At 43.9% G+C, this 19,357-nt stretch overlaps 2 protein-coding genes across 2 annotated transcripts; one reads left to right on the top strand and one right to left on the bottom strand.

Moving 5' to 3' along the window:
* Positions 1-78: 78 nt before the first annotated feature.
* On the top strand, positions 79-8,897 carry noa1 (nitric oxide associated 1). The gene is made up of 9 exons (XM_026342394.1): positions 79-852; positions 1,496-2,449; positions 3,040-3,204; positions 3,708-3,815; positions 4,248-4,339; positions 4,527-4,658; positions 5,020-5,136; positions 6,080-6,197; positions 8,257-8,897. Exons 1-9 carry the CDS (start codon positions 651-653, stop codon positions 8,490-8,492), a joined length of 2,124 nt encoding a protein of 707 aa, XP_026198179.1. The 5' UTR covers positions 79-650; the 3' UTR covers positions 8,493-8,897.
* On the bottom strand, positions 8,566-19,116 carry rest (RE1-silencing transcription factor). The gene is made up of 6 exons (XM_026342390.1): positions 18,995-19,116; positions 16,679-16,948; positions 15,965-16,516; positions 15,731-15,891; positions 15,388-15,471; positions 8,566-12,305 (listed from the first exon to the last, which is right to left on the bottom strand). Exons 2-6 carry the CDS (start codon positions 16,909-16,911, stop codon positions 10,495-10,497), a joined length of 2,841 nt encoding a protein of 946 aa, XP_026198175.1. The 5' UTR covers positions 16,912-16,948; positions 18,995-19,116; the 3' UTR covers positions 8,566-10,494.
* Between the last annotated feature and the right edge of the window lie 241 nt (positions 19,117-19,357).

Genomic DNA, 19,357 nt, shown 5'->3' on the forward strand with positions numbered 1-19,357 from the left:
AGAGGTCTCACTACGACCACAGTTCCTTTTGGTCGTTTTGTGATAGTTTACCGGTGTTTTATATACAGACAGCCACAGTTTTCGAGCCGTCAGTTGTTTTTCTTAGTTGGTCTATGAGCAGTTAGTTGGAGACTGAATATGGCGTCAAAACAAGAGGATAAAACAGGATCTCTAATGTTCAAATACACAAAGCGATTCGGGTAAAGTTTAAATGCGGTCAAGGAAAAATAGATAAAAACTGATTATATAAAACACAGAGACGTGTTGACGTCGACTGATATACTGTTGTTCACACAAACATGTATTGCAAGTTCTCTCACAAAAATCACAATGTTTTGGTTGTGAAAATGCAGTGGAGTGAGCCCTCTGTCGACACTGTCGCCATCATCTGTTGTGCCGCATGACGTTTGACTCTTTAGTTGTTTTTTTATTTATATTTTTTGTTGCTTGATTTCTGGATTACTCCTGTAAAACTACTAATGTGGCATCTTTGATTTAATTTAGATTAATTTAATTTTAGTTTCCAACGGAAGATAAACAAACCACGACTTTGACGTCACATCCGCTAAGGAAGCCGCATGGCGGTGGTCGCATGTGTTTAAACCTCAAGGTGCGCGTCGGGTGTTCGGGTGTTTCTGGACTAGGTAAACATGTTTCAGGTGATTCAGGTGTGTTTTCGCCGGCGGCTCTGGAGGTCCGTTGGGTTTCCGGCCCGCCGCCTCCCTGCTGGGGCCTCTACGGGGCCCGGTTCGGGCCCGACTCGGCAGCTCTGCATCGGAGACCGAAGGAAAGTCCGGAGCTGCACTGTAGACCCGAACGTGGAGGAACCGTTTGTGTTTCTGGACTGTGCAGGTACTGCTACTACAACTACTACACAAGTACCGCTCAGGTACTACACCGGTGCCAGTCAGAGAATACTCAGGAATAGGGTAGCAGTTAGGGAAACAAAGCGAGTACAAGTACTGAGAAGTGAAGTTGAAATACTGCAGGTATTTTTAAGAGTAGCAGGTGACGACAGGGTGACGTCACAGGTAGGCGAGATTATATAGCCGAGTACTTGGAGATGAACTGAGTAGCAAAGACGGACAGTTCAATAAAGATGATGTTATTGATTCAGTAAAATTTGTATTGATGTAGCAGAGATTTCGACTGTCAGGACTGAAACATCTGTGCAGATGTGATTTGAATGATCTGAAATCGTCTAGTTACCGTTTCTGATAAATCCCATTTATCTTCATAGTAAAAATCCGGAACTAATGAACTCTGAATATTTCAAAGTAAATCAAAGAGGAAACGTTTCTGTAAGACGTCCTGAGTTGATCCAAGTCGGAATCCAGTCGGACAGAAAGCTAACCGACCCCGGGTCAGTCTTGGTCCTGATCTTCAGTACTGGTTCAAATAAAAACCGTGACTCATCAGAAACTAGTTTTTCTCTTAGATCAAACCATATCCAGTAAAGAAACTCTGTGGTTCTGGTTCTTGCCTCCTGGTCCAGATCCAGAGGAGGACCCCCAACAGGAGGAGAAAGACAGTGTCAATCAGCTGAGTCTCTACTCCTCACCTGCTCCTACTGCAGACCACCTTCAGGTGGGTCCTCAGAGACACCTGAGGTCTCTGCAGCAGCAGCTCCAGGTGTTGAGGGATGAGGCCCGGAAGAAGCCAGACCCCGACTGTCTGATCCAGTTCCAGGATGCCGACTTCCCCCTGGATGACAACATTGTAGCTGCAGAGAAGAAGAAGAAGAAGAAGGCAGCAGGTAAAGGTGAGCACAAGGTGTATGGGACCCCCGATGCTGATGAGCCAGTCAGTCACACCTGCTGCTCAGGCTGCGGCGCCATCCTGCACTGCACCGCCGCTCACATGCCGGGGTACCTGCCCAGTGAGAAATACAAGACCCTGATGCAGGAGGGAGGTCTGAGCGGGGCCACCTGTCAGCGCTGCCACCTGCTCACCCACCACCACAAAGCCCTGAGCCTGCAGGTATCAAGAACCCAGTACCGGGCCGTGGTGCAGCAGATCCGACCCAACCATGCCCTGGTGCTGCTCATCGTCGACCTGCTGGACCTCCCCGACTCTATTGTCCCTAACCTACCCGAGCTGGTTGGGACTAACAAACATGTCGTTGTCCTCGGAAACAAGGTCGACCTGCTGCCCGGTGACTCCCCCAACTACCTGCAGCGAATCAAGCGGCAGCTGGCTCAGTACTGCAGGGACGCTGGCTTCGGGGACCAGGTGACCGACATCCACCTGATCAGTGCCAAGACCAGCTACGGCATAGAGAACCTGATCTCCAGCCTGCAGAGGTCCTGGAGGTACAAAGGTGATGTGTACTTGGTCGGATGCACCAACGTGGGAAAGTCAACCCTGTTCAACACGCTGCTGGAGACTGACTACTGCAAGTCCACAGCCTCAGACCTCATCCACAAGGCCACCATATCTCCATGGCCCGGTCTGTACCAAACTCCATTAACTTTTCTGGCAATTTAACATTTGTTTATTGAGAGACACAGACGTAAGAGAGCATGATTGGAAAGGATTTTTGAATCTGCAGGTTCATCGTCTGAATTCAGCCTGAAAAAAAGAAAAAACAAATTGTCGAAACACCAAATTAATTACTGAACAGATAATTAATTAATACCTGATCAGTTAGAAATGATTGTGAACAAAGCAATGAATAATACTGTTGTTTAAATTAGTAACACAAAGTTTAAATGTTGTCTTTAGAACAAATCATCAATGAATTATTCCCCATAATTACTAACAAGTGAAATATGACTAATTAAAAAAGGGCAAATGACGTTTTTGAATTAATTTTATCAGCTCATAAAATTAAGTGTTGTTTATATTATGTACTTAAGTATATACTAGATCAGTATGTACTGTACCTATTGATATGTGTTACAGAATATTAACCATTGATGCTCACTGATCTGATCATTTCTGTTTATCAGTGAACTGCTGGTTGGGTTTCAGTGGTGCGTTCAAAGACGACTTTATCATGTCTCTGTGTTTGTGTTTATCCTGTCATGGTGCGTTCAGGGACGACTATGAACCTGCTGAAGTTTCCTATCTTCAACCCAACTCCGTACCGAATGTTCAGACGTCAGGAACGACTGAACAAAGCATCGCGACAGATGGAGAACGAGCTGTCAGAGGAAGAGCTGAAGAGACTGAGACGGTTCAGCGGGCAGGGATACTTAGTAGGTCAGAACACCTTAATTCTTCTTTTTCACCGGAAGTGCTTTTGTTGTTATTCTATGACACCTTCACCAGAACTGAGTGCAGGAGCTAGTCTTAGGAGAAAAACCTTTAGAATCCAGACTGTTCCACTTCGGTTGTATCATAAATCAGCAGAGATAAGAATCTGGGGTAAACAGGAAGTTTGGATGGAGAGAGGTCCGACTCACTAAGTGAAAACAAAGACAAAAATACCACAAAGTGAGAGATCAGAGTCTGTGTTTTTACCTCAGTAACAGTCTGAGGATGAGCTTGGGTTTCTTTTCAGGCTTCAAAAAGTTATTAAATCAGCAGCAGCGTGGAAATCCTAGCAAATGCAGGATTACTTGTAATCAAATATTCACCTGCTGTTCACCTGTTCACCTGTTTACTTGTTCACCTGCCTACCTGTTTATCTGTTCACCTGTTTACTTGTTCACCTGTTTATATGTTTATCCGTTCACCTGCTTACCTGTTCACTTGTTGTTTAGGTCGCGTTGGCCGAACGTTTCACTCTGATGATGGAGCCAGACCTGATGAGATCCAGTTTGACCCTGACAGTTTGGCCTTTGGAGAGACTGAAGACTGGGAGACAACAGGTGAGGACACTGACAAATCACCGGAGCAGCATCAGGATCATGTTCAGAACCTGAGCTAGAGTCCGTTTGATACGCAGAGGAAAAACTGATTCTGGGTGTGTTTGACACATTAACAAAAGAAGAACTGTAAACTGCTAAATCTTTGTTGGTTCGACTGGCAGCCACGGAAACAGTCCAATCACAGCAGAGCAGCGAAAGAAACATGGTTCAATGACCTCGAGAACTACAGCTTCTCCTGAAGGGTCCAGTGATTTGTTGCTGTGAAAGTGAACACAGCGAGACTTTTAATTGAACTTGAACTAATAAATGTTGATTCCGTGTTCTGGTTACTGCAGCACATACAACTGAAAAAATGTTACTGCTTCAGTGTGGCAACAGTTACCTGTCTGACCTTTGTTCATTCTGACCTCGGTGTGACCTCTGACCTCTCAGCTCCCAGCAGGCCGAAAGATGATATCACCTACAGCGAGCTAAAAGACGCCCACTGGCTGTACGACACTCCAGGGATCATGAAGGAGCATGACGTGAGTGTGTGTGTGTGAGTCCATTATAGCAACGGTGGACGCAGTAACACTGCAGCATGTTGTGGTCCTGATGTTGTGTTATTACAAATACTCTGCTGCTGCAGTCGAGATTCAGGAGCTCTAATTTAGTGCAGAACAAACCATGTTGTCACAGTGAAGCAGAGAAACATGTTTGTGTGTCCTTCAGATTCTCGACCTGTTGAATGAAAAGGAAGTGAGGTTGGTGGTTCCTGCTCAGGCCATCGTCCCTCGAACGTTTGTGGTGAAGCCTGGAATGAGTCTGTTTGTTGGGGGTTTGGCACGAATCGACTTCCTGCAGGTCAGGACGAAAACACTCAGTGATAACACTACACGGAAACGTGTCGTCTGCTTACTCGGTTATGTGTTTACGTGATGTTGAAGTGTTTATATGATGTTTACACATTTACATGATGTTTACATGGTGCTTAGATGTTTGTATTTACAGGTTTACACATTTACATGATGTTTGTGTTTACATGGTGCTTAGATGATGTGTTTACATCAACATAATGTAACGTTTGATATTTCAACCCAGTGTTCATTCTAGAGGAAAAGGCCACCAGGTTCACACTAAAACTCTGAAACTGCAGTTTTAGTTTAATCTAAATCTTTTTCACAATCATAGCTATTTATTGTGGTTTAAATCGTGTCTTTGACAGGGAGGCAAGTCCTGCTGGTTTTCAGTCGTGGCCTCCAGTCGGGTCCCAGTCCACATCACCAGTCTGGAAAAGGCCAATGGTGTTTATGAGAAACATGCTGGACAGGTCCTGCTGGGGGTAAGTCACATGATCACAGCTGTTCAGACACTGCAGGTACCAGGTTTGAAGACGAAACTGATCCAGACTCTGACACAAGGTGAGTGCAGTGTTTGGAGCCAGGTGCTGGCCCTCCTCCGGTGCAGCAGAATAAGTTGTGATGGTTCAAGAAGTTCTGCTGTGTCAGGTGATGAGCAGCGATTCTGTGTAAACAGACCTGTGTGACTCCCTCTATAAGGACTGTCACAGGGTGCGTTTGATTTACTGTTCTGGACGCTCAGTAACTTTATTGATATAATTTGCCCAGTGACAAGGCGACTAATAAACCATTCCGGCAAATTTCCAAACACCGCTGTGGTTGGCTGATGCGCTGTCAGCAGGTTTCAGATCTTTCTGACTTTTTCGGCAATATTGTTGCAGAAAAACTAACAGAGAGCGAAAATGTCTGCGTAAGAGCTTTTTGTGGTGTCAACAACATGCAGAGAACAATTATTAAGTAACTGAAACTAAAAGATATGAATGACACAAATTAACCTGCTTCAAAACAACTTTGAAGTTTTGAGTTTTTAAGGTCAATGAAACAAAGATAAAGTAAAAGAAAAAAAGAAATCAAGTTCCATGCTGCTGGGCAGAGTTCTCTAGTAAAGTTTTTTTAAATCACAGTAAAGTAAAATATACAACTTCACTTATATTTTAAAATCCTGTCTCTAGCAGGCTGCTGACAGCAGCCTGCAGGAAATCACACTGTGGAACCACTCATGCTGCAGACAGATACCCAACATCAGTCTAGAAACCCATGCCCATGCCAAATTTAGTAGTAAATGGTGAAACATTAGGATCTGAATGACTTTGATGAGGGTTGGCTACTCTTTAGTCCAGCGACGGGAGACTGATGAAGATTTTGTTGAATCAGGACACGGGATGATGTGATCACATACTAACACTGACACTGTGGTGCGTTCAGGTGCCTGCAGGAGGGCCGGAGCGTATGAAGGAGTTTCCAGCGTTGGTTCCTCGGGAGCTGAGGTTGGAGGGTCGCGGTTACTCTGAGGCTGCAGCTGATATCACACTGTCGTCTGCAGGTAAAAATTCAATTTAAATAAACAGCGAGTCATTTTTTAGCTGTGTGCAGCACGAACAAATCTTCATCCACATAAAACGTCTTCTTCTCTTTCGGCTTTTCCCATCAGGGGTCGCCCCAGCGAATCATACTTTTCCACCTCACTCTGTCATGAGCATCTTCTACCCTAACACTAGCCAACCTCATGTCCTCTGTTATAACATCCATATATCTCCTCCTTGGTCGTCAAGATGGCAGCTCCATCTCCAACATCCTTCTACCAATATACTCACTATCCCTCCTCTGAACATGTCCAAACCATCTCAGTCTGGCCTCTCTGACTTTGTCGCTAACTCAGACAACGTGAGCCGTCCCTCTGATGTACTCGTTCCTTATTCTGTCTAACCTGGTCACTCCTAAGGAGAACCTCAACATCTTCATCTCTGCTACCTCCATCTCAGCCTCTTGTCTCTTTCTCACTGCTACCGTCTCTAACCCATAGAGCAGAGCTGGTCTCAACACTGTCTTGTACACCTTTCCTTTGAGTCTTGCTGACACTCTTCTGTCACACAACACTCCTGACACTTTCCTCCACCCGCTCCAACCTGCCTGCACTCGCCTCTTCACCTCTTTTCCACACTCCCCATCACAGGGGTGGCTGTGGCTCAATAGGTAGAGCAGTTGACTGCCAATCATAGGATTGGTGGTTCGATTCCCGGCTGCCACGTCACATGCCAAAGTGTCCTTGGGCAAGATACTGAACCCCTAGTTGCCTGCATAGCAGCTCTGCCATCGGTGTGTGAATGGTGTGTGTGTGCTTGTGAGTGTGAATGGGTGAATGAGATGCAGTGTAAAGCGCTTTGAGTGCCTGCTAGGTAGAAAAGCGCTATATAGGTGCAGACCATTTACCATTTACACTGAACTGTTGACCCCAAGTACTTAAACTCCTGCACCTTCTTCACCTCAGCCCCCTGTAACCTAACGCTTCTACCTGGATCCCTCTCGTTCAGACACATGTATTCTGTCTTACTACGACTGACCTTCATGCCTCTTCTTTCCAGAGGAAACCTCCACCTCTCTAGCTGTTCCTCTACCTGCTCTCTACTCTCACTGCAAATCACAATGTCATCCGGAAACATCATTGTCCAGGGAGATTCCTGTCTGACCTCATCTGTCAGCCTGTCCATCAACATAGCAAACAAGAAGGGACTCAAAGCTGATCCTTGGTGTAGTCCCACCTCCACCTTGAACTCCTCTGTCTGACCTATAGCACATCTCACCACCGTCATACTTCTCTCATACATGTCCTGAACTTCTCTGACGTACTTCTCTGCCACTCCCGACGACCTCATACAGTACCACAGCTCCTCCCTCGGCACCCTGTCATACGCCTTCTCTAAATCTACAAAGACACAATGCAGCTCCTTCTGACCATCTCTGTACTTTTCCATCAACATTCTCAAAGCAAAAACAGCATCAGTGGTGCTCTTACGGGGCATGAAACCATACTGCTGCTCACAAATCTCCACCTTCTTCCTAAGCCTGGCTTCCACTACTCTTTCCCACAGCTTCATTGTGTGGCTCATCAACTTTATTCCTCTGTAGTTGCTGCAGTTCTGCGTGTCACCCTTGTTCTTAAAGATCGGAACCAGAACACTTCTCCTCCATTCCTCAGGCATCTTCTCACTCTCTAGAATCCTATTGAACAAATCCACATAAAACTAATAGATAAAATTACTCTACAGACTCCAGTCTGCAGGACCAGACACACAGTCTTCTAATTCCAGATGTTTTATTGTTGATTCTTGGAACGTTAATGTTCTTTCTTATTGACATCTGAACAAACTATATTATTAACTACTAATAAACAATATGAATATACTATAATACTAAAATAATATTAAAACAGTCTGGTGGAAGAAACTGGTCTCGAGTTTCCATCTGTGGTAGGAACAATTTTCTGGTTTACTGTTGTGATCATGTAGTGTCAGCTGTTGTTTTCAGTAGTGCACAGCAGGCTGTGAGCTCTGCTAGTCTTTACTTACCTGTAACTAAACTGACTCACCTGTCTGCCTGTGCAGGCTGGGTGGCTGTGACTGCAGTTGCAGGTGACCAGGTGTTGTTGAGGGTTCACACTCCGGAGGCAGCAGGTTGCGGTCTGAGGACACCACCGTTGCTTCCTCACATCATCTCTCTGAAGGGGGAACGTGTACGAAAAAGCCCCGCCTACAAACTGATTAAACCTGCAGGGCTGCTGGACAGTGGCCTGTCGGCCCGAGGAGCCGAGAGACTGCAGGTGACAAAGAAGAAGAAGTGAGCCTGCGGACAGGTGGACAGGCAGGGACAGGTAGGGGGAGCAGGTGTCCACAGCAGCGACGCTCTGTTCCTTTCTGCTGCCAGCTTTCAGATTTTCACTTTACACTGGACACACGTCTCTGCAGACAGATGTGCAAGTTTTGCAGGAAGACTGCGTTCTACTTTCTGTTGTAATGAACTCAGATACAATCGTGGTGAATTTTGAAATTTTTATTTAAAAAAAAACAAACAAAAAAAAAAAACAGAAGAAATGATGATACACATTTAAGTTGAGTTAGTTTGTGATGGGAGGAGCTTCCTGCTCTCTGCAATGAGTGTGAGTGTGAGAGTGCGTGTTAGTACAGTGACGAAAAAAAACTAGCTTCATCCTGAGAAACGAATAAACCGACAGTGGTGAAAAGATGAAGCTGTGTTAATTTAGATTTTCTTTTCTTGTTGGGTTCAGAGCTGAAATTGGTAAGTAGTAATTAAAGTCCCCTTACATGAAGTCTAACGAGCAAAACAGCTGGGAACCAAATAACTGGGTTTTGTTTGGACTTTTCTCACTGTAAGAACTTTACATCAGAAAACTTAATTTCATTTTGCATATTGTTGAATGTCAGCGATTAGTTTCTGGTAATAACACTACATCATTCTGTTATTAAGATTTAGTAAAAACAAAGCTACCATTTCCATTATTACATATATAGAGTTTTATTTCTACATTTTTCTCAGTGTGTGAAGAAATTAGTATTAAAAAGACTTTGGCTTCTCGACTAAAAGGAATATTGCACAGAAATATTTAAATTAAGCTGAAGAGTGAATTTATTGAGACCGAATATACAATGTTTTTAATGTCTGATGCGGTTCTACATGAAGGATTAACCTGCGTGGTCCGGTTTAAACATTCCGAACCCAGACAGTCACGTCCTGCAGGAAAAACCAAACAGTTCTCTCTTTAAGAAACAACAGATGTCGTCTCTGTGGACTGAACATGTTTTTCAGGGAAGAACCCCAAAGTGTCAGAAGAACATTTGTGCTGAGTTACTGTGAAACAGAACAAAAAGACTTGATTGTCAAAGGCACAGAAGGTTTTTAAAAATGGAAACTTTCCACTTTTAACATCTTGGCTACCCAAAGTCAATTACAACAACACTCCCCACATTCTCCAGTGGAGAATGACTCATTTCATCATGTGACAGGTGAACACTCAGTGAAGTTACTGATAATGATCCTTTTGAAATTCATTTGGAGAAACGATGCAGTCCTGACACTGTCAGTATGTTTGACGTGATCAGATACTGTCAAAGGTTCAAATCGAGAAAAAAGACGTTTGCGTGTCAGCAGATCGACACAAAGAAACCACGGGTGGTGCTGAATGGACATCAGATCATTACATGAAGCACATACAAAAAGAAATGGAACAAGTAGTTCCAAGCTCAGCCAAAATCCAAAGTCTTTGTCAGAGCCTGTGGCGGCAACATCACCAAAGAAAGCGATTTGAAGTGAGAAGGTCCCTGAAGCATCATCACATGGAAGAAATTCAGTTTCACAATCCTGGAAAACGTTTTAGATCCAGATTTTGTGACTCCTGAACAGCTCCACTGGTTCGCTTACTGTCAGACTGTAAAACTGTGAAACTGGTCACCTCTGAACTCTGCAATAAGACAGACATCAGACATCAGGAACACATGTTGCAGTGGCCAGCTATGGTTCAAACTGAGCCAAGTCTGGCCTGGTGGACCTGTAGCACACACCTAGAACTTTGAGATAAGTCAGCTACAGATTTTTACTAAAAAGAATTCATGAAGATTCTGACACCACTGTGGTCTGATTTGTGAGTTCAGCACATTTCCACTTTCGTGCTAGTTCTCAGACAGTTGATCAAATAGATTTGGACTCGTTTCTGATCATATTTACAAAAACTATGAGGAGACAGATGATAATGACTCCAACAAAGATGTCAATAACAAGAATGTGCTGCTGGACCTGCAGGCAGTTACTGGATTCACTGATTCAGGTGCTCATTTCTGTCCTGTGGCAGTGCCGTCCATGTAGTAGATGTTGACGAGGTGGCGGTTCAGGTGCCGACGGTACTCCACCTCCAGAGGGAACGTACGGTCGCAGAAGATGCACATGTGACTCTTGAGCTCTGTCGGTGTTGGGATCTCGTCCGTGGGCGTTTCTGGGTCATTGGCCATCTTGCTGGACTGGCTGTGGAGGCCGGAGTCGTCGCTGCTCTCAGAGGCGCTGTCGCTGATGTCACTTCCCCCCTCGTGGCTGCTGTGGATCCCCTCATCGTCCTCTTGGTCAGTGGGTTTGGCTCGCTGGCTCGGAAGCATCAGAGAAGGTGGTGATGTGGGTTTAAGGAAGGTCGGAGCAGGACAGTCTTCGGCCTGAGAAGGTGTAGCCTCACCTGAGCTGCAGGTGGGTGAAACTTCCATCCTCTCTGAGGTGTTGTTCAGGCTCTTTTCTTGTACTGCTCGAGCCGTTTCATTTGTCGCAGTATTCATCTTGCCCAGCTGACCGGACTCTTCCAGGGCTTCTGTGGACGGACTGTCCACAGTTGTCTTTCCCTTTCCTGGATTTGCAGATAGCTGAAGGCCACTAGCTTTCTTGCTGGAGCTCCTGGTCCTCTTCTGCTTGGCAGATGTTGTCCCACTGGATTTTTGCAGAGTTGCCGTGACATGATTTGTCTTATTAGCATCTTCTGACGAGGGTTTCGACTGCAGTTTCTCAGCTGCTGTGGCTTTCAACCTCTTGGCTTTGGATGGAGTCTCAGATGTGGACTTTGTGGAAAGATCTAAAGCCTCCACTTTTCTCTTCACAGCCTTCTCCTTCTGACTTCTCTCAGAACTGTCTGGTTTCTGTGGCATGTCGATACGTTCTGTAATTTTCTCTGGCTTTTTAGATCCAGACTTTCTGGGCTTTTCAAGCCTTTTCTTTTCTTTTCCACTGCTGTCATTCTTCTGCTGTTCTTTCTCCTTCTCAGGCCTTGACCTTGACTTTTCGTTCTCATCCTCCGCTTTCTGCTTCACCACTCTTTCCTCCACTGGTCTATGTTGAGATTCTGGTACTAAATCTGCTTGATCCCGAACAGTTGATTTCTCTGTTGGCAGCTTCCTCACTCTTCTCTTTCCCTTGTTGTCTGTGTTTACAGCAGCTGTTAGAATCTCTGTCTGGATTTCTTTAACAGACGGGGTCTCTACAGGACTCTCATGGACCTTATCGTTCTTTTTCTGCCTCGTGACTTTTTTCTCTGGCTCCAGCTTTTCCTTCATTTTTGGTGGTTTCTCTTTCTCAGAAACGGCATTAGATTTTTTCTGAGCCTTGTCCAGTGTGTCACTCTGCATTGACTGGACGATGTTGGGTCTACTGCTCTTTTTAACTGACAGATTGATGGGGCTTGAGTTCACATGATCGTCTTCATTGCCATCATCCATATCAAAGTCCTCCTCTACGCTGGATGAATTGTCCAACTTGCTTGCTCTAGAGTCAGAGTTCTCATCTGCGCCTTCAGGCCCGGGTTTCTTGATCCGCAGTTTGACTTTAGAGACGTCAACAGGCACATTACAGCCAGAGTGCCTGGACTTGATGTGGTATTGCAGGTTGCATTTCTTGGAGGCAGCGTATTTGCAGAGTGGGCACAGGAACTGTCGAGGGTTGAGGTGGAGCTCGACATGCTTCTTGAAGTTGCTGCGGTCTGCAGTCTTATAATCGCAATAGGGACAAGAAAGAGGTTTGGGGCCATTGTGGACCTGCCGAGCGTGACGAGTCACCTCATGTTGGTTGGCTGCCAGGTAGTTACAGCTCTCACACTTGAAAGGACGCTCACCTGCACATAGAAAGGTAAGAAGTGTTACAATGCAGCAGTAAATACTGTGGCAACATACAGCTAGGACACCAGAAGGTTTCATGCAACAGTTGAGTGTCAGTGACTTCTCTTAGGGACGATATTTCCAACTGGTATTGACTTGTCACGGACGTATCTGCATCGAAACTGTAACGTGAAACAAACCAAACTGCTGTACATTAATGTTTTTACTTCAGGAGGAGTTGACCTTAAATATTTCTCTGAACGTGAGACCATGGTGGGCAGTGCTAAAAATATGAACAGTAGCTGTGATTTGAGTCTTAATTTTTTTGTATGGATTGGATGAAGTATCTTGGTTCGTCATGCTCATAATTTCCCTGGCTTAGCCTTTTCCCTTTTCACACTGTTTTTATTCAATTTCCCAGAATATTTAATGTATAATGTCCAAAGCATAGTTCCCAATAATGGACAATAAAGACTAGCTCATGTTAAAACCATAGTATGAAATGCCTAAATGCTCTTGTTTAGTTCCAATTTAAGAGTAGCGTCTAAAGTAGATTCTTGCTTTATTTACATTTACTATACAACTTTACAATTATCACTTTCAGTACTGCATATTGACCAAAACTGAGACAGTTTAATTATTATTAGTTGATCAGTCTTACAACAACAACAAAAAACAACCGTTTCCCATCTACATAAGTGTAATATTCTGTTTACTAAACTGACACAGTCTAGTAATAGTAGTAATCTTAGGCTCAGTTCGTGGAGCCTGACAGATACCATGTAACTGTTACCAACAATGGTCTGAAGAAATAGGACAGTTCATGCAGGAGGTTTCAGGTCATGTCCACAGCAGAGCAGATGAACCTGCAAACAGTTTCTGACTAACATAATTTACTTAAACCACTGACATGTGTTTGATTATTGGATCTTGGCTTATGGATGTACAGACATGTGGTGTGTTTTTCAGGTTGATCTGCTTCTGTGTGATCATTTCAGACAGGAACATAACACAGAGTCACAGCAGGTAGTTCTACTGTAAATCACTTTACCGTGTTAATCCAACACCGATTGCTTTAGTGAAAACAAAAACACAAAGACTTTATCAGGAAACACGTTTATGTCAGCAACACTATTGTACACTACTGCTGTAGTGGACGACACCACTATGACTATCATTACTACAACTGTACTAGTTTTACTGTGTCTCAGTGGGACTACTGCTAGTATCTCCCAGTGTTACGTACCAAATGTGATCCCTAAATTTAATTTCCATTAGTGGGAAAAGTTAAAAGTAGCCAGATTCTCGACTGGAGTACATGCCTCTGTCATCACCCAGTCAAGAACAACAAAGACTAAGGTTGCTTTCACACCTAAAGGATTGAGACAGGACTCAAGTTCGTTTTCCCTCTTAGTGCGGTTTGTTTTGTCCAGTGTAAACACGGCAATCGCACTCAAGTGCGCACCAAAACAACCGCACCAAGACCCCCAAAATGAGGTGGTCTCGATCCGGATCACTTAGTGAACTCTGGTGCGGTCCTCCTGGTGAGAATGCGTACCAAACCAAAACAGGACCAAGCGCTATGAATCTCATGATTTGAGGAATTTGGGTAGTGTGTAGATTTTCCTTATATTTGTTTGTCCAACCAGAACATGCTGTGTGATTAATGGAGGACAAAAGTGGAGACGTGGGGAGGTGAAGTGTCTCACAGACACCAGGTCTGAAGACTCTGCAAGCGATGTAACGTAATAAACAATAATCAACGGGATCAATGACCAATCTGTGTTAACATTTATAGTTAAAAATCACCTCTCTCCTGTTACACAAAAGTACAGTAGTCCACAACACTTCACCTTCTTCTATATTTACCTTTTCTGTTCCCGCGGCAGAAACATCTGACCAATAAGCAGTGAGGACATTCTCACATAGTTTGAAGTGACATGTTTTGGTTCGCTTGGATTTTTACTTGGTGTGAAACAAAACCGAACTGAGGAGAAACTGCTCCAATATTACAAACTCATCAACTGATTCGGACCAAAGCAAATTAATTAAGGTGTGAAAGCAACCTAAGTCAAGACAGGTTGGTCCCTAAATCAGTTCTACAGCCATGTACAGTTATGTGCCTTAAGTCCTAGATGGGTCATGTGCCTTTTATTGACCAACAAGTCAAGAGTTTTAAGGTTGCTTTCACACCTACAGGATTTAGTTCGATTAAATCGCACTCAAGTTCGTTTTCCCTCTTGGTTCGGTTCGTTTTGTCCGGTGTGAACACGGTAATCGCACTCGAGTGCGCACCAAAACAACCGCACCGAGACCCCCAAAACGAGGTGGTCTCGATCCGCATCATCTAGCGAACTCTGGTGCGGTCCTCCTGGTGGGAACGCGTACCGAACCAAAACGGGACCAAACGCTATGAATCTCGTGTTTTGAGGACTTTGGGTAGTGTGTAGATTCCAATTTCTTTCGTTTGTCCAACAAAAACATGCTGTCTGATTAATGGAGGACAAATGTGGAGACGTGAGGAGGTGAAGTGTCTCACAGACACCAGGACTGATAACTCTGCAAGCGATGTAACGTAATAAACAATAATGAACGGGATGATCGATCTGCATTAACATTTATAGTTAAAAATAATCTCCCTACTGTCACACAAACGTACAGTAGAACAACACTTTATCTTCTTCCTATTATTATGTATTTACTTATTATTTCCAGCGGCAGAAACAATCTGACCAATAAGAGGAGAGGATGTTCTCACGTAGTTTGAAGTGACGTGTTCTGGTTCGTTTGGATTTTTACTCAGTGTGAAACGAAACCGAACCGAAGAGAAACTGATACAATGTTACAAACTCATTAACTGATTCGGATCAAAGCAAACGAATTAAGGTGTGAAAGCGACCTAGGAGTCCTCAGATTCTGGTCTGACGTTACCCCTGTGACCCCAATCCACAGCTGTCACTGTCATGACACATTAAAGAATCTCCTCCGTGTACAAACCAAATGTTTATACTGAAGGAACAATTCAGACCTGCTCTGATGAGTAAATTCTTCTCCCTTTAACCTGGAGCTGTTGTAGTTAGTTCAGTGTAGAGGACTGACCTGAGTGGGTCCTCATGTGTCGGGTCAGGTGGGTTTTTTGTGAACTAGAGTAGTCGCAGTATGGACACTGGAAAGGACGAACACCTGTATATCACAGAAAATATCACACATTCACCTTGATTACGACTTTTAATCCTGTAGTTTCACTTAGAGCAGATAGAAATTATTTTAACTTTTAAAGTTTTGAGCTGAAATGTTGGGCAGAGTCAGACCTCAACTAAAAGCCTCAATAGTCCAACAGACACAGATTACAGTTATGTGAACATTCGTGTGCAGGTCTTGGTCTGATTCTGGATTAAGTCGACAAACGGAAAAAGGCACAGACCCAGCCCAGTCTTTGTACCTGTGTGAGTCCGGATATGTTGGATGTAGTTGCTCTTGCGGTCGGAGAAGTAAGAACACTGGCTGCAAGTGTGCAGTTTGCTGGGAAAGTGATTCCTCAGGTGTTTCCTCCAGTGGTACTGACTGACGGTTGTGTAAGGACACAGTGTGCACTTGAACACCCTGCAGAGACATAGCAGTTAACACCTCAACACAGGAATGTAAAACGTGAGTTACGCTGGTCATTTCCTGTTACCTGTGGTCCTCTCCCTCCTTGTTGTGGTGTTTCAGGTGGGCGATGTAATGGTCATATCTGTTGGTGTTGTATCCACACCGTTCACACCTGATTAGCCCTTTGACATCACCTGCTGTCACCGCGTCCCCGCTGCTCTCCCCCTCCACGCTTGATGGAGCCTCGGCCGTTTCAGTCTCTTTGGTCTTGGTCTTGCTGCGCCCCTCCACCCGGTTCACCACCATCATCTTGCTTACGCTGTGGGTGCTAAGGTGGTCAACAAACTCCTGCTCATTCTGAGCCTGAAACTGACACGGCTTACAGTGGAACGGTTTCTTCTTCTTTGCGTTCTCTGGTGCAGTGGCTGGGCTGTCTTTACGCTTGAACATCTGCTCAGGTGTTTTGGTGCTGGTGGAGGGGCGGGGCCGAGTGCAACGAGACATGTCTTTAGCTTTGTCCCTGTTCTCTTCCTCCTCCACATCTTTACCTCCAACTACAGTGTCGACACCTGGGCCCGGAGACTCTGGGTACTCAATGATACAGACCTCCCTGTGGTTCTGGTTGTCGTAGCTGTACCTGGTCAGAAACACAGGTGAGTTAACACACATGTGTTTGCATGTGGTTTTCAAACTGCGTGAAGTGAGGAACTGCATGGAAAGAAGAATTCACACCATTGAGGATTGTAAACTTGTACAAATACACATAAACGTTCCAGACTACTGGAGACCAACTCCTGACCTGATGATACTCTCGTCCTCGCTGTCAGAGTAGCTGCATCCCACCGTCTTCAGCTCCATCATCTCTTTCTCGTCAGCCACGCTGCCATCGCAGCCGCCCTCCGCCGATGTCACCGCCGCCACGTTGGCCAGCATTACCAGCTGAGGGGCGGGCAGAGTGGGGCTCTGACCCTCCTCCATCAGAGAAACCCCGACAGGAAATATCTCACCCGAGAACACAGTCTGAGAGGCCATGTCAAGCTCAGCTCTTCACCTCCGCAGGCACGAAAAGCTGCAGAGACAACAATAGTCCGATTATTTCAGAAACAACATAAATAGAGACATTTTCCTGAAAGTGAACAGTCTGAGTAAACTCCATTAAACAGTCGCACCCAGTTTACAGTTTGGATTTATATCACGTTACAACGTCTTTTTTTGGATAAACAACCTGGATGACTGAAAAACTTCTCAGATAATAAAGGATAAAGTATGGAGAATTAAACTCACTTCATTGATATTAAACCTTAAACAAATTCTCTGTTGACTTTCAGCAGACTGAACCGAAGAGAAAAGACATAAAAAGCTTTTTCAAGATTCAAGATTCTTTATTAATCCCAATGAGAGAAAGTTTAAACCATTTGTGGAAAAATTATATGAGACTGTTCTAATAATCAATTAGTTAATGTTAAAGCAACATTTGAAGACATCACAAAATCTGCAGATTCATTTAATAATGTAATGATAAGAGCTGGAAGTAGCAGTTATGAAAACATAATTTTCTTGCCTATTACACAAGCAGAAATTAGATTTTAACAGTTTCAGCTTCGGAAATGTGAAACTTTGCAGCTCGACTGGTCCACACACAAATGTATTATATCGTTTTCATTTCTGCCTTTTTCATCTTTAATTAATCAGTTTCTGTTTATTTTTTATTTTAAAGTGACAAAGAAAAACATGAAATATTCATGTGTGAGGAGCAGAAACCTGTAAATACGTTTTCTTAAAATGACCTAATCAGTTAATTTATTTTTTGTTGACATTTTGATCTGATTTGTTGCCTGCTGTTCTTTTCTCTCTTCTCTTTCCACTCACCCCAACCGGTCGAGGCAGATGGCCGCCCACTATGAGCCTGGTTCTGCTGGAGGTTTCTTCCTCTAAAGGGAGTTTTTCCTCTCCACTGTTGCCTAAAGCTTGCTCAAATGGGATTGTTGGGTTTTCTATATTATTTTTTAAATATAATTATACTCTGTAAAGTCTTAAACCTTACACTGTAAAGTGCCTTGAGATGACTTCTGATGTGATTTGCCGCTATACAAATAAAGTTGAATAAAAAGCACCTTGATAATCAGGATTTCAAAACTCCATTCAGATGTAGTTGTTGATGTAATGATTCAGTGTTACAGGGATTATTTCAGTTTTTGACAAACGTACTTTATGAGTCAGAGTTAGTGTTCAGCTTTTTCTATAAGATGGTTTCTTCTAAAGGTCTGAAGTAAACTTTTCCCAACATGAAGCTAAGTTGGAAACTCTCCGTCGGCCATTTTGAAACAGCACCACGACTCAGTCGACAGCGCCAGACCCAGAAACACATTCAGAAGTCCCCATGGAAAACCCCAACTTTAACCAGCACTGTAGTTACACACAGATCTGAAAGTAGCTTTACGAATTAGGAACCGAGTGGAATATGACAGAAATTCAAGAGACATAACAAATATCTAAGTAAATCTTGGATATGAGTAAAGTCTGGTGGAAGGCAGATAATAGGACACAAACACTCCACTAATGAGGACAAAGTGAGAATTTAAATCCAAAGTGAGTTAAAGATTAAAAAGTGAAAGTTGGATCATCAATCTAGAAGCTTCTTATGGTTTCTGAGAGTTTTAACATATTCATATAAAACTCCAATTCACACGTGTCTTTAACTGTGAAATGCGTTAAACTAGATCCAGACAGCTAACATTTACGGTAAACTGAAGATTTAATGTTGCAGCGACCATTTCAGAACCGCCAGTGTTTCACAAAACTTAGTTAGCGGAAGCGCAACACCAAGCAGCTGCATTTACACTTCCTAAAGTTCTCAATTTCTTCTAGTGTTGGAGGACACTTTTCCTGAGGTGAAGTTTAACTTAAAGCAGGTCGGCAGTGAGTAAAGTGTGGGTGCGGTGTCGGAGTGTTAGCCATGGTCCTGATCAGCCCCGGACAGCGCCTTCTTCTCCACCTCACCGCCTCCATTTTATCCAAACTACCAACAACTTTACAGCCGCTCTGCTGCCACAGAAAACGGGCCGCGGCTCCACTTTCTGTCCGACATTTTACACCCAGCGACGGAGAAACTTACCGACGACTCAGATCCTGACTTTATTCAAGTTTGGTGGAGTTTTTCCAGCGTTGTGATTTATTTTCTTCGACGAACAGCGCGGACAGTAAAGTGGAGACGAAGTTTCCGCACATTCCTCCACAGTTACGTACGGCCGTGACGTCAGCGCGTCACCCTGCGGATCGGGAAACGTTGAATGTTTTATTAACGGGTAATATAGATATTATAACTTTATTATAAATAAAAAAATATTAAATACACATGATTAGAAACCGTGTTAAGACTTTAAGGCCTAAGATGGATATGGACTGGATATGAGACGAAAGTTGAGATAAGCACTTTTTATTTGATGGCTATTCAATGCATTAAACAAGATAAAACCTT

Source organism: Anabas testudineus, chromosome 9 (genome assembly GCF_900324465.2).
Source record: "Anabas testudineus chromosome 9, fAnaTes1.2, whole genome shotgun sequence".
NCBI lineage: Eukaryota > Metazoa > Chordata > Actinopteri > Anabantiformes > Anabantidae > Anabas > Anabas testudineus.